At 38.9% G+C, this 14,750-nt stretch overlaps 1 protein-coding gene across 1 annotated transcript; it reads left to right on the top strand.

Annotated features, from left to right (window-relative positions):
• The first annotated feature begins 3,860 nt into the window (after positions 1–3,860).
• Positions 3,861–8,945, top strand: LOC127117526 (uncharacterized). Its single transcript, XM_051047575.1, has 2 exons — positions 3,861–5,052; positions 7,680–8,945. The coding sequence occupies exon 2, from the start codon at positions 7,766–7,768 to the stop codon at positions 8,465–8,467; it is 702 nt and encodes a 233-aa protein (XP_050903532.1). The 5' UTR covers positions 3,861–5,052; positions 7,680–7,765; the 3' UTR covers positions 8,468–8,945.
• The last annotated feature ends 5,805 nt before the right edge of the window (positions 8,946–14,750 follow it).

Raw genomic sequence — 14,750 nt, forward strand, 5'->3', positions numbered from 1 at the left:
GTTACATGATGTGAATATGATTAGTATTGTTTTGAGATGCATGATTATATGGTGATTAATTATGTATTGTTGATGTGATGATGAATAGTTAAGAAGGGGAACTATTTGTGTGCTTGTGTGAATTGTTGTTATTGGTGTTGGTGTAAGCCCTAGAGGCCAATACATTTTGGTACTTGTATCGAATAATAAAAGGCATTCTCTTTATTATGGTTGATTAATAAAGTCCTTGGAATAGATAGTTTGTTTAATGTATTAAGTGTGACTTAATCATGAGAACACATTAAACATAAGGACATTATTCCTAAAGTATCCGTAGTCGAGCTTTAGTGTGAAGTGGGATAACATTAAAGCATTAAGACTATTATGTTTGTAGACTGATGATCACATCTTATGGATCATGGATAAAGAGTTATCAAGTCTTAAACATAGGTATGAGTATTAGGAGTAATATTTATACCGGATTGACCCGCTATGAGAATACTATATAGAAAGTTATGCAAGGTGTCATAAGTTATTCTCATGGTGGTAATAGTGTATTCCACTCTTCGACCTGAAACCACTATGGATCCTAGATGTAGAGTCGAGTGCTTTATTGCTGATCCAACGTTGTCCGTAACTGGATAACCATAAAGACAGTTGATGGGTACTCCACAAAGCATGCTGAGGGACATGAGTGACCTAGATGGAATTTGCCCATCCTGCATAACAGGATAAATGTCTATGGGCCCAATATTGAACTGGACAAGGATGACACGGTCTATGCCTTGTGTTCAATATAGACATAAGGGCAAAAGGGTAATTATACACATAAGTATTATCACAGAAGGAATTGTCAGATCACATGACATTTTCGTGTCTTGGGTAGCAGTGATGTGTTGCTAGATACCGCTCACTGTTTATTATGTTAAATGCGTGATTTAATATAATTGCCAACGTCACGAGAACCTACAGGGTCACACACAAAGGACGGATTGATGAGAGATAGAGTAACTAAGGAATACCGTAAGGTACGGTGCCCTTAAGTGAGTTATAGAGCATCGTAAGGTACGATGTACTTGAGTAGAATACGAAATATGGTAAGGTACCATGAGCTTAAGTGATTTTGGGCATATTGTAAGATATGGGCCAAAATACACTTAAGTGGGCTTTTAGCTTGAAGCCCACACAAGTGGTTCTATAAATAGAACCCTTGTGCAGAAGCAAAAAAAAATTGCGGTTGCATTCTTTTCGTTTTCACTCTCTCTCTCTCTCTCTCACTCAAAGCCTTCATTCGTACCAGCTAGCACTGAGATTGAAGGAACCCGTTCGTGTGGACTGAGTAGAGACGTTGTCATCGTTCAACGTTCGTGATCGTTTCCGTGGATCTGCATCAAAGGTTTTGATCGTCACAAGAGATCTTCACCAAAGGTTTCAATCGTCACACGAGGTAAATATTCTATCACTGATCATGATCATTCGTAAGGATCTCTAAGGAGAAATTTTTTAATTTTCGCTGTGTTTTGGATCGCAATTCTCCTTCAGTGGTATTGTAACACCTCAAAATTTGCCCTCCTCTCTTGGGACTAGCTTAACATATTGCATATCATTTTAAGGCATTAGGCATTGCATATTGCATATCATGTGGTTACATTGTGCCAATCATCCTTCTAAGTCTTGGTCAGAAGATAAGAGGTGGAGATGCAAGCCTAGGGTTTCATTGGACTGGATCATTAACTGTCTGAGGGTGGTGGTCCGAATTAGGGTTTCATGGTTCTCAAGGAGATTGGTCTACATCTTGGTTGCAATGACACATCATCATCATCATGATTTTGAGATCATCCAAGAAGATTCAAGTGTTTGATCAAGATACCTTGGGATTAGGGTTTTGACCACTGGTCAACCCTAATCAGTTGCATTGGGCCAATCAGGGCATAGCAAGGAGATGGGGTCTACAATGGATATGGGGATCATTTCATGATTGTATTGAGCTTATGGAGGCTAGGGTTTCATCCTTGAGCCATTTCATCAGAAGATTGGGGCTCAGATTGATCAGTGCATTGCCAAATTCATCTATTAGTTGAAAAAGTCAATTGTGGTCAACTGTGCTTGATTTTATGGATTTGGAGGTGGGAGAGAGTTGGATATACTTCATTCATGTTGAAACAAGCTTCATTTGACATTTCAAACCTCAAGAATGAAGAAAATAAAGTCAGGAGAAAAATTGCCAAAAATAGAAAGTGACTTGTAATGGAAGTTTCCAAAAATGGAAAGTTTTTCATCACAAAATTACATGTCCAAAAAAGCTTCAAATGAAAATTTGTTCAACATGAAAGTTGTAGATCTTGCTCTCACCTTTCCAAAAAGTCCAAGAACTTGAAATTCCCATGTATGGTTGACAAGTTATGGTCCATTCATTTTCCAAAAATGCCTAAAATCAAAGTGGCATAACTTTCACATGGAATGTCCAATTTGGGTGATCTTTTGTGAGCAAACCCCATTTCACATGTACTTTCATGGTGTGTGATCAAAATTCATCAAAAATGGTCAAGGCAAAAAGTCAATTTTCAAGTGGACTATGTTGAATTTTTGGTGTGAGATAGTGAATTTGAGCAATACTTGGAATTTGGACATGAAACCAATGCCAACACACTCCAAATGCAAAATATAACTTGTGCCAACTGGTTTTTGCTGTCACATTGCAATATTTGGAAAGGACCATTTTGCCCTTGCACTTAAAAACACATTAACACTAATCCATTCCAATTTTGTTAATTTGGATTAAGGGATGGATTAAGGATGTGGTATAAAGCCTTAACTGTAACAGAAATTGTTAATTACAATCACACTTCTCAAGATCCATAACTGTTTTTCCCTCCAAAATTGCCAAATTCTCCAAAACTTCATCAAGCATTTTTGATCAAAACTTCATCAATTCTTCATCATTTTTGCTGATTCTTCTTGGATTCGTTCTCCACAAACCTCATGGAAGGACTGTTTTGATGAATCGTGGCCAAAAGCATCAAGAATCGTGACTGTTCATACCTTGCACATCAATGGAGTTTTGAGAATTCTAGCGCCTGGAGCATGATGGAGCTAAGGAACCTTTTCCAATCATCTTCCTGAACATCAAGCTGCATCTGTTTCGCCTTTTCAAGCGTGGAAACTTCAAGATTTGCGTCTGCCATAATCATAAGGTGAATTTTTGATTCCTTTGATTGCTTGAATTAAGCTAGGGTTTAGAAAGATCCTTGATCATAGAACATCATGCAATTCGTGGTTTGTGATTTGGTTAAGCGTAGAGAGAGATATATCGATTTGAAGTTTGATGTTCGTTTCTATTTTTGTTCGATCCGTGCTGTATGTTGAGAGTTAGAAGAAATTATTTGCATATTCATAATCCTTGTTGAGAGACGGTTCTTTTGACTATAAGTTTGTGCATTTTGGTTGAGTTTTGTTGTTCTTCAATTTTCTGGAAAACTGGATTTGTTCTTGTCCAAGAACACGCATGAACGCGTGCTAGATCTTTCATTCGCCTTGCCTTGTTTGAAATCATGTTTACCGCCAGCTCTGGCCAATCAGAGCGCGCCCAGGCTTCTAAACGAAACTACGCCGTTTTGGCCTAGTTCGTTAGTATTACAAAAATGCCATTGGCCTATTTAATGATATATTATTTCTATTTCTTTTTTCATTTGGTATTTCATTATGTTACATGAACTTATAAAATTCATAGAGACTTCATTTTTCATCCAATTTGAGTGAGATTTTTTGCATGATATTCCTTGTGATGTGTAGAATTTAATCATGATTTTTGTAAAATTTTTGCATGTGTAGAAAATTAAAATGCCTAGGGTTTGTTGGATGTTTGTCACATTTGTACATGTTTTGCCATATCTTTCATGAAATGATGATACTTTCAAAGAAATGAATGAAATTTTTTGTGCTCATTCTGGACACTTTGATGGTGATTTTCATATAGAGTTTGTGGTTTTTGGGTATTTGGTTGATTAGATATGAATTTTTGAATAGAGGTGTGACAATTTGTGTCACACCAAGCTTGATGAACTTCCTGATTTTATTTAAAATGCTTAGGGATGTTGATTTGAGCTGAAATTTTGCATGGTTGAACATATGAATGTTTAGATCACATGTGATTTTTTCTGGAATTTTTGATATCATTTTCTATTTGATTGATAATTTTCTTCTCTGGGTGGTCATTTGGTGACATTGTGTGATACATGTTGGCATTTTGCTTGTGAAATTCTCATGGTGTATTGGATGGATGTGGAATTGGACATGTGGAGTGTAGACACATTATAGGTCATTTTGGTTTTGATCCCATTCATTTATCTTGTATTGTCACTGTTTTATGATTTTGGGAAGTTGATGCTTGTTTTGATACCTTGTGTTGGCTTGTTTGAAATTGTCTGAACTTCTTGATTTTCATTGACCTACTTCCATTTATCCAAATGAGCTGAAATTTGACATGCTATTCATTGGATATGTTCTGTTGATACTTGAATTTTTGTGGAATTAATTGAATTGTTTTGGTATGGATTTGATTGAGGTCATTCTGTTTGGTCATTTGAGGTTGCAAATTGCATGTGTGATACCTTTTTGTGCATAAAATGATAATGGTGATTGATATGAGCATGGGACCAATTGCATTTGCTTTTGATTTGTTTGAATGTGATTTTGGATAATTTTCACTTGCTGTTTTGATTTTTTCATCTCCTTTGGACCCTAGGCTTGGCCTAGTGGTCTAGTTTCTCATGTTTGGTTTGGATTTTCAGGTTGAAATGCAAAAGGCTAAAGGGGAAAATTCAAGTTATAAATTGAGTTTGTTTGATGTTGTAAACTAACATTGACCTTGTGTTGTAGGGTTTGATGCTTGAGTTTGAGCTCATGGCTTGCACTTATGTGCATTAACTTGTGTTTGATTGTACAGATTAACATTTGCTGTTTACTGTTGATTTGTCTGAGTACTGATGATACTTGATTGATTTCAGGTGCATTTAGTTGCTTACAATTCCTTGAGAACTTGCTTGTTGTTGCTTGGTTTTTAAACCAATTGAGGTAGACTTCTTATTCTCCATGTAGTCTGGAAGACCTGGCCTGTTACTTGGCCAGGCAACTGTCTGAAGTCCTCCTTAAGAGGCGATGTTTGTGCTTGTTTACTTTTGTGCCAAGCAGGTAAAGACCTTGATTAAGGCAATTGGTGGATCAAAGAGATATGCAATCTATCTCCCACTATTCTGTTGAGTCGTCCCTCTGCTCACACCACTGTGTTGATGCATTGGGACACAAACCCAAGATCTTGTGCTGTTGCACAGTCGAGTCAGAGTCTTGAGCGTAGAAGGGTCCCTCCTTTCTGGACCCACGCTCCTTTGTCTGAAGCTCTCCCTGGCCAGGGATAAGAGCTGTGAAGTCTAATCTTCACTCACCTTTCATCAGCTTCACCTTAGCCTCTCAATGGCAAGGTTAAGAGCTAACTCTACCCTTGTACAGATGACTTGCCTTGGCAGTCGAACCCTTTGTTTGAGCCCACTTCTGACTGGATATAGTGTGTGCTTTGTGAATATTTGCTTGAAATGTTTGTTTTGTTTTGTTGATGCTTGCATGCTTGCTTTCTTCCCGGATAGGATTAGCTTGCTGTTGTGCAAGTAGATAGAAACCACAACATAGGGCAATGATGCATGATAACACTAGGCTCGAGTACAGCTCCCTGGTAGTGTGTCTTCCCTTGGTTTCTGGCTAGAATTTCTTTCCCTTTCAGGGGAACTACGTCGCCCTGATCCTCATACCAGATGAGGTACGTAGGCAGGAGACCGTGCGAGGTCTCTCCGGGCACTTTTTTTCCTTTTTGTGTGTGTGCTTGACAGTTATAGGCTCGAGTTCCCGACTCCCTATTAACTTGTTCGGTTGTTGTGTGCTTGGAAGCTGATGTAAGTCCATCCAGTGGCATTCGGGTTCCAGTGTGCGTGTGTCTGGTTCGGATGCCGATGTAAGTCCAGTGATTGGCGTTCGGGCTCCACGTTTGCCTTCTTGTGTGTGTTTTGGTTCGGATGCTGATGTAAGTCCAGGGATTGGCATTCAGGCTCCATGTTTGCCTGTGTTTGTGTTTGTTTGTTTGGCGTGTGTGAGCCGAACTACGGCAGCTCTGATTCTCGTTCCAGACGAGATACGTAGGCATAGGATGCGACGTCCTATCGAGCTCTCTTCCTCTTAACCCCACCTGCGTTGTCTTTAGTGTGTGTGTGTGTGTGTGATGTTTTGTTGTAGCAACCTTTTCTTTCTTTAGAGCGTGGATCCCGTCGAGTACGACGGACGTGAGGGGTGCTAATACCTTCCCCTTGCGTAACCGACTCCCGTACCCTTTCTCTTTGGTCGCGAGACCATGCTTTTTCCAGGTTTACTCTGAGCGTTTCCTTTCCCTCTTTTGGGATAAATAACGCACGGTGGCGGCTCTGTGTTTGTTTTTGTTTTAGCCCGCCGGTTGTTTTTCCCGGATGCGACAGCTGGCGACTCTGCTGGGGAAATGAGAGAAGTTGACCTGTGCTGGTCCATCTTCCCTAAGCGAGTCTTTCCTAGCGTTCTAGGATAGTTTAGGTTGCTTGTTTTGTTTTATTTATTGCATTTATTATTCTGACTGTGTATATATTTGCATAAATACTTGCATGCATCATACTATCATGTTGTCGTCCTCTGTGCAGGTGGTTCCTCTGTTTTGGGGTGGGTGTTCTGAGTGGGGCTAAAACCCAGGCCCGAGTATACACCTAGGATTAGTGTGGTCTCACGTTCTTCACATGTTGGGTTGACATGATTGTTGTGACGTGACATACCACAAGCCGGACGAGGTTCTTCTGAGAGGGCTCTTCCTTGTGGAGTTTCCACTATGGTTGAGTTTTATCTCTTTTGAGCTGTTGACTTCGGTGACCGATCATTTCCCGGATCTTTGGTTTAGACGATCTTAAGGGAGCTACAACGGCACACCCGAAAGGGCAAACCCGTTGAGTATCTTTGCCCGATTGTCAAGACCATTATCCGCCTTAGGATGACTTGATTAGAATTTACCTGTGAGGGGAGGGTGATGCTTACAGATGCATTGTTCTGTTGGTGACTTTGATAGTGACTAATGGTTCCGTGGATCAGAGTCCTATTTATGAGTCGGATTTATGGTCATTTATTGCCGAGACGCCGGAGTGCTGTCCGTGATATTTATCAGTGGGGATCCGTTTATTTCAGGATTCCCCGGGCCGATTCAGGGATTGAGGTGATCTGCTCAGAGATTGTTTGATGATGATGTATTTGTCGGTTCCGTTTATTTCGGAACCCTTGAGTCGGATTTATGGTTAATCAGTACCTCAGATGGTTGTGATCAGTCCAGAGATCAGGCTTCAGTACAGCAAATGATCAGATGACTTGGAGGATGGCATAGTGCATGGCATTCATACATCTGCATCATTCCCGTTTTGCATTCATCTGCACCTAAATTACGTCTAGCCATATGGGGAGTATTACTGACTAAGAATCTGGTTGAGAGACATCCGGATGTCAGAATATTATTGTTGATTTTTTATCCGTCTCGATGAAACCAGAATCAAAAGACGGAATTTTCCTCATATGGATAGACGTTGCATTCATGCACATTAACCTGTTTGCTGTTTTGCAGGTATCAGTTCTAACGTGCTTGATTGCTGCAGGAATCATTGCTCGTGCTCGTAGAGTTGTACCTTTGCACTCAACCCGTCCTCACAGATACTTCACCAGACGCAATACTCCCAGACTAATGGATCTCCCAAACACAGATATCCTCGAGCTGAAGGACAAGATGACTGAGCTGATCAACATCATGCAGGGTTTTGCAGTTGGTCAGAAAGCTCTGGCTGATAAGGTCGAGAAGCTCGAGCGAGCTTCAGCTGCTAACAGTGTTGTTAACCTGGATGGTGTCTCCAACCAGGGGCTGGGTGGATCCAGGGACGGTGAAAAAAGAGCAACCGTAGGTATGGTGAACAACAATGCTGGTGGATTTGGTGCTGCTACTGACGGTGGGCCCGGTCTGGGGCATAATCTGAAGGATAGTCTGTTCCCGCCTTTCTTTGGGGTCGATGATGACAGGGAGGAGGACAGAGAGGCTGATCAGTTCTCTATGCTGAATGAGCCATTCGGTCAATATGGTGTTCAACCTCAGAATAAGGAGATTCAGTTGCTGGCTGAAAAGATTAGAGCTTTGGAGAGTTATGCCACTCCCGGTGTTGTAAACATGTCAAATATGGGGCTAGTTGAGGGGATTGTGATCCCACAGAAGTTCAAGGCGCCCGCATTTGATAAGTATAATGGGAGTTCCTGCCCAGAGACTCACCTTCAAGCCTTTGTCCGCAAGATCTCTGCATACACAACAGATCAGAAGCTCTGGATGTACTTCTTCCAAGACAGTCTGTCTGGAGGATCCTTGGAGTGGTACACCAAGCTTAAGTCGTCTGATTCGTAGATAGAGCGGTTCGCCTTGTGAGCGAGTGCGTGGCATACAAATCAACGAAAGAAAGAATAGAAGAAAAAGAAACCTTAGTCTCTACAGCGTAACGGAAGAGTTACGATATCGATTAAATAAAAGTCCCCGGCAACGGCGCCAAAAACTTGATCGCTCGACTATGTGAGTCGAGAATGGGGTACAAACTGCAAGTGCACAGTTCTATCGCGTAGTTTTAAAAGATATCGATCCCACAGGGACTTATGAATCGATATACCGTTATCTAAGGCTACTACGTAAAGCTAAGGTGAATAATGGTTGATTGTTTGGGGGGCGAAGCTAAAAACTAAACTAAGATCTAGATTAAATATTAATAAAGCGGATATCGGTATGTAGTTTGTCGTAACTAGGGAATCAATTCTTTGTCGGTTTCTTGGTTTTAAAATAAATCGTTTCAGTTAACTATATTGATTAAAGGTTTTATCTCAAACTCTCGCTCTGTTGAATAAACCATGATTTTATGTTAATGTAGTTGTCACTTATAATTAAGTCAAAAACCACTTTTTGAAAATAATAAAGTTGCAGAAACTCTTTTTAAGAAAACACTGACCGTTTTAAACACCCTTATCTCAAACTCTCGCTCTGTTGACTTAGGTTATACAATTAAACCCGAATGCTTAACTCTCGTCCTCACATTCAATCTTTAAAAATACTTTTTGGAAAAGGTCAGAATTTAATCAACTCTAGAACTTGCTCTCGCCCTGATCTAGAATTAATGCCTAATTTACACTGTCCAGTTAAAACCTCAAACTCTCGCTCTATTGATTTTAACTTCTTTATGTCTTTTACTTTTATAAAAAATCTTGTTATTAAACCTGTAAATTGAGACCGTAAAAAGATTGATTTTAATTTTAAGTTTAATTAGACCGACTTAGTCTTGATCCCTTATTTCGCTTACTTTACATACCGATATCTAGGCGAATTAGCCAGACATGCTAAACAAACAAAAATACATATCATGCATAAACAGACTCATCACAGGCAGATAATATAAATAAATAATAAAACAAAGCATTAAATAATGATTAAAGAACCTGAATGCGTTAAACAATAGTCATGAACACTCCACCACAAGCCGGTAGGATTTGTTCTTGGATTCTTCAATTAAACAATAAATTAAACCAAGGAAATAAAACTAGAATCTAACGTAAGGTTAGATCCGATAAAAAGTTACACAATAGTTTCCGGTGTAGAAACTATTATGCGAAAAATATCTAAATGCTAAAAAAGGAAAGGTAAATTGCAAGGCAAAAAGAATGTAGAACTTGCAAAAGAAATAAATAAATAAACAATGTTAAGTTGCTGGAAAAGAAAATTGCAGAAGCGTAAAAAGAAAGATAATTGGAAAAGCTTCGGCAGCGTGAGCGTGGAAAAACCGAGGACCCCCTTTAGGTTTTTGAAGTAGCTATTTATATTGGTGTTGGTAACTGCTTTTCGTTTCCCCAGGGTCTTCAACGTGGCTAAATGCATGGCGTGGATATAGGACACAAACTCTTCAACGTCTCTTCAAGTCTTCTGAGGGCGTTACTTGCGCCAAAAAGATAGTGGAATGGTGTGACGCTCGTTACACCATGTGTGACGTCCGTCACAAGGCTGTTTTGTGTGACGCTCGTCACGCCCCCTGTGACGTCCGTCACAGGCACAGCATTGGTTTCTTGTGCGCTTTGGGCTGGGCTTTGGCCTTTGGTTCTTTTTCTCTCCTTTTTACACCTCCTTTTCTTCCATTTTTACTTGTGCTTCAAAATAGGCTACCTGAGACAAATAGGAAGAAAATACCGCATAATATCTGATAAAATGAGATAAATTAAAGTAAATGACAATATAATCTAATTGAATTAAGTCCTAAAATGTGATATAATTTCATGTTATCATTTACTTTCTCTATTTTCTTTATCTATTTATTTACTTGCTTCTCTATTATTTATTTGATTTTTCTTGCCATATTTTATGTCTTTATTATTATATGTATTTTCATATCATTGAATGGGAATGTTACTATGTGAGAAGCTAAAACCCGGGCTTGAGAAAAACCTAAGTTAAGAGGTGGAACTGAAGTGTTTTCAGTGAGGTTCCGCAGCTCAAAGATACATTGAACCTACACTCAGAATAGATCCCCCAAAGATATGTTCATAATAGGGCTAGCCCTTAATATATTGGTGATTTGGAAGTGGTCCATGACTCTGAGAACCATTTTCTAGAACTAAGTTTTGTATGGAATACAACAACTAAGAAGAATAAGGGAAGTGGTGAGGATTCTAAAAAGAGTTTGACCTAAGTATAATTAACAAAGATTAAATTAGGTTTTAGAAATAAACAGGGATTACTAGAGCTTTTAAGGGGTTAGTACGGGAAATAGAGTTTTGGAGAAAAACGGAGTCTAGGGCTTGAAGAAGGAAGAACAAACCATCACTCTAATTCTGAATTTTGTTAGGAATCTGGGGTAGGGGAAAACAACTTCCATATAGGTGTTTTACATGAAAGGATAAAGAAGAGAGACCCTTACTCTCTTTAGGATTGTTGTGAAATTTCTTATGAATGTTTGTTGTTATGTGTTGATCTGAAAATTGATGATTGAAGGTATCATTATCCAATTTTTGTGATTGAATTTGTATGTGTATAATTATGTTTATGTGTATATGATTTTATGTCATTGTTTGAATTTTTGAATCTTTGAACATAAACATGAAATTCATGAAAATGATGAATAAATGGTATAAGTCTGTCGTTTACCGTGTTATTAGGATGTTACGATATGTGGTATAAATTATGAGCGTATAATTTGAGCTTCCACTGAAATTCCATGGCAAATTATGTTTTCTGCCTTCTGGTGCAGGGTTGACCGTCACGCACCTCAAGTAGCTGACGGTTGTCAGCGCTATGACAAGGGGACCGTCATGGTCTCCAGGCTTGGTTTTCCAAGTCGATCGTCACATTAATGACGGTCTGAGGGATTTAACATGATAACGGGCGTCACCCTAGTGACGGGCTGCCCATCATGCTGTCGGAAGGGGCGTTCTTGTCCCTATTTGTGTAGTTCGAGTTGTCGGTTCGGATTTTCGATGTGGTTCTGTTGTTTGGTTGATAAATGGCTATTATTTGGCTGTGTTGGTGTTTTTAATTAGTTATTATAAATTTAATTAATTATGGTAGGATTATCGTTGTTGAATAATAATTGATTTACTTACATGTTGATGTTACATGATGTGAATATGATTAGTATTGTTTTGAGATGCATGATTATATGGTGATTAATTATGTATTGTTGATGTGATGATGAATAGTTAAGAAGGGGAACTATTTGTGTGCTTGTGTGAATTGTTGTTATTGGTGTTGGTGTAAGCCCTAGAGGCCAATACATTTTGGTACTTGTATCGAATAATAAAAGGCATTCTCTTTATTATGGTTGATTAATAAAGTCCCTGGAATAGATAGTTTGTTTAATGTATTAAGTGTGACTTAATCATGAGAACACATTAAACATAAGGACATTATTCCTAAAGTATCCGTAGTCGAGCTTTAGTGTGAAGTGGGATAACATTAAAGCATTAAGACTATTATGTTTGTAGACTGATGATCACATCTTATGGATCATGGATAAAGAGTTATCAAGTCTTAAACATAGGTATGAGTATTAGGAGTAATATTTATACCGGATTGACCCGCTATGAGAATACTATATAGAAAGTTATGCAAGGTGTCATAAGTTATTCTCATGGTGGTAATAGTGTATTCCACTCTTCGACCTGAAACCACTATGGATCCTAGATGTAGAGTCGAGTGCTTTATTGCTGATCCAACGTTGTCCGTAACTGGATAACCATAAAGACAGTTGATGGGTACTCCACAAAGCATGCTGAGGGACATGAGTGACCTAGATGGAATTTGCCCATCCTGCATAACAGGATAAATGTCTATGGGCCCAATATTGAACTGGACAAGGATGACACGGTCTATGCCTTGTGTTCAATATAGACATAAGGGCAAAAGGGTAATTATACACATAAGTATTATCACAGAAGGAATTGTCAGATCACATGACATTTTCGTGTCTTGGGTAGCAGTGATGTGTTGCTAGATACCGCTCACTGTTTATTATGTTAAATGCGTGATTTAATATAATTGCCAACGTCACGAGAACCTACAGGGTCACACACAAAGGACGGATTGATGAGAGATAGAGTAACTAAGGAATACCGTAAGGTACGGTGCCCTTAAGTGAGTTATAGAGCATCGTAAGGTACGATGTACTTGAGTAGAATACGAAATATGGTAAGGTACCATGAGCTTAAGTGATTTTGAGCATATTGTAAGATATGGGCCAAAATACACTTAAGTGGGCTTTTAGCTTGAAGCCCACACAAGTGGTTCTATAAATAGAACCCTTGTGCAGAAGCAAAAAAAAATTGCGGTTGCATTCTTTTCGTTTTCACTCTCTCTCTCTCTCTCACTCAAAGCCTTCATTCGTACCAGCTAGCACTGAGATTGAAGGAACCCGTTCGTGTGGACTGAGTAGAGACGTTGTCATCGTTCAACGTTCGTGATCGTTTCCGTGGATCTGCATCAAAGGTTTTGATCGTCACAAGAGATCTTCACCAAAGGTTTCAATCGTCACACGAGGTAAATATTCTATCACTGATCATGATCATTCGTAAGGATCTCTAAGGAGAAATTTTTTTAATTTTCGCTGTGTTTTGGATCGCAATTCTCCTTCAGTGGTATTGTAACACCTCAAAATTTGCCCTCCTCTCTTGGGACTAGCTTAACATATTGCATATCATTTTAAGGCATTAGGCATTGCATATTGCATATCATGTGGTTACATTGTGCCAGTCATCCTTCTAAGTCTTGGTCAGAAGATAAGAGGTGGAGATGCAAGCCTAGGGTTTCATTGGACTGGATCATTAACTGTCTGAGGGTGGTGGTCCGAATTAGGGTTTCATGGTTCTCAAGGAGATTGGTCTACATCTTGGTTGCAATGACACATCATCATCATCATGATTTTGAGATCATCCAAGAAGATTCAAGTGTTTGATCAAGATACCTTGGGATTAGGGTTTTGACCACTGGTCAACCCTAATCAGTTGCATTGGGCCAATCAGGGCATAGCAAGGAGATGGGGTCTACAATGGATATGGGGATCATTTCATGATTGTATTGAGCTTATGGAGGCTAGGGTTTCATCCTTGAGCCATTTCATCAGAAGATTGGGGCTCAGATTGATCAGTGCATTGCCAAATTCATCTATTAGTTGAAAAAGTCAATTGTGGTCAACTGTGCTTGATTTTATGGATTTGGAGGTGGGAGAGAGTTGGATATACTTCATTCATGTTGAAACAAGCTTCATTTGACATTTCAAACCTCAAGAATGAAGAAAATAAAGTCAGGAGAAAAATTGCCAAAAATAGAAAGTGACTTGTAATGGAAGTTTCCAAAAATGGAAAGTTTTTCATCACAAAATTACATGTCCAAAAAAGCTTCAAATGAAAATTTGTTCAACATGAAAGTTGTAGATCTTGCTCTCACCTTTCCAAAAAGTCCAAGAACTTGAAATTCCCATGTATGGTTGACAAGTTATGGTCCATTCATTTTCCAAAAATGCCTAAAATCAAAGTGGCATAACTTTCACATGGAATGTCCAATTTGGGTGATCTTTTTGTGAGCAAACCCCATTTCACATGTACTTTCATGGTGTGTGATCAAAATTCATCAAAAATGGTCAAGGCAAAAAGTCAATTTTCAAGTGGACTATGTTGAATTTTTGGTGTGAGATAGTGAATTTGAGCAATACTTGGAATTTGGACATGAAACCAATGCCAACACACTCCAAATGCAAAATATAACTTGTGCCAACTGGTTTTTGCTGTCACATTGCAATATTTGGAAAGGACCATTTTGCCCTTGCACTTAAAAACACATTAACACTAATCCATTCCAATTTTGTTAATTTGGATTAAGGGATGGATTAAGGATGTGGTATAAAGCCTTAACTGTAACAGAAATTGTTAATTACAATCACACTTCTCAAGATCCATAACTGTTTTTCCCTCCAAAATTGCCAAATTCTCCAAAACTTCATCAAGCATTTTTGATCAAAACTTCATCAATTCTTCATCATTTTTGCTGATTCTTCTTGGATTCGTTCTCCACAAACCTCATGGAAGGACTGTTTTGATGAATCGTGGCCAAAAGCATCAAGAATCGTGACTGTTCATACCTTGCACATCAATGGAGTTTTGAGAATTCT

The sequence above is a fragment of the Lathyrus oleraceus genome, chromosome 2, assembly GCF_024323335.1.
Source record: "Lathyrus oleraceus cultivar Zhongwan6 chromosome 2, CAAS_Psat_ZW6_1.0, whole genome shotgun sequence".
Classification (NCBI taxonomy): Eukaryota; Viridiplantae; Streptophyta; class Magnoliopsida; order Fabales; family Fabaceae; genus Lathyrus; species Lathyrus oleraceus.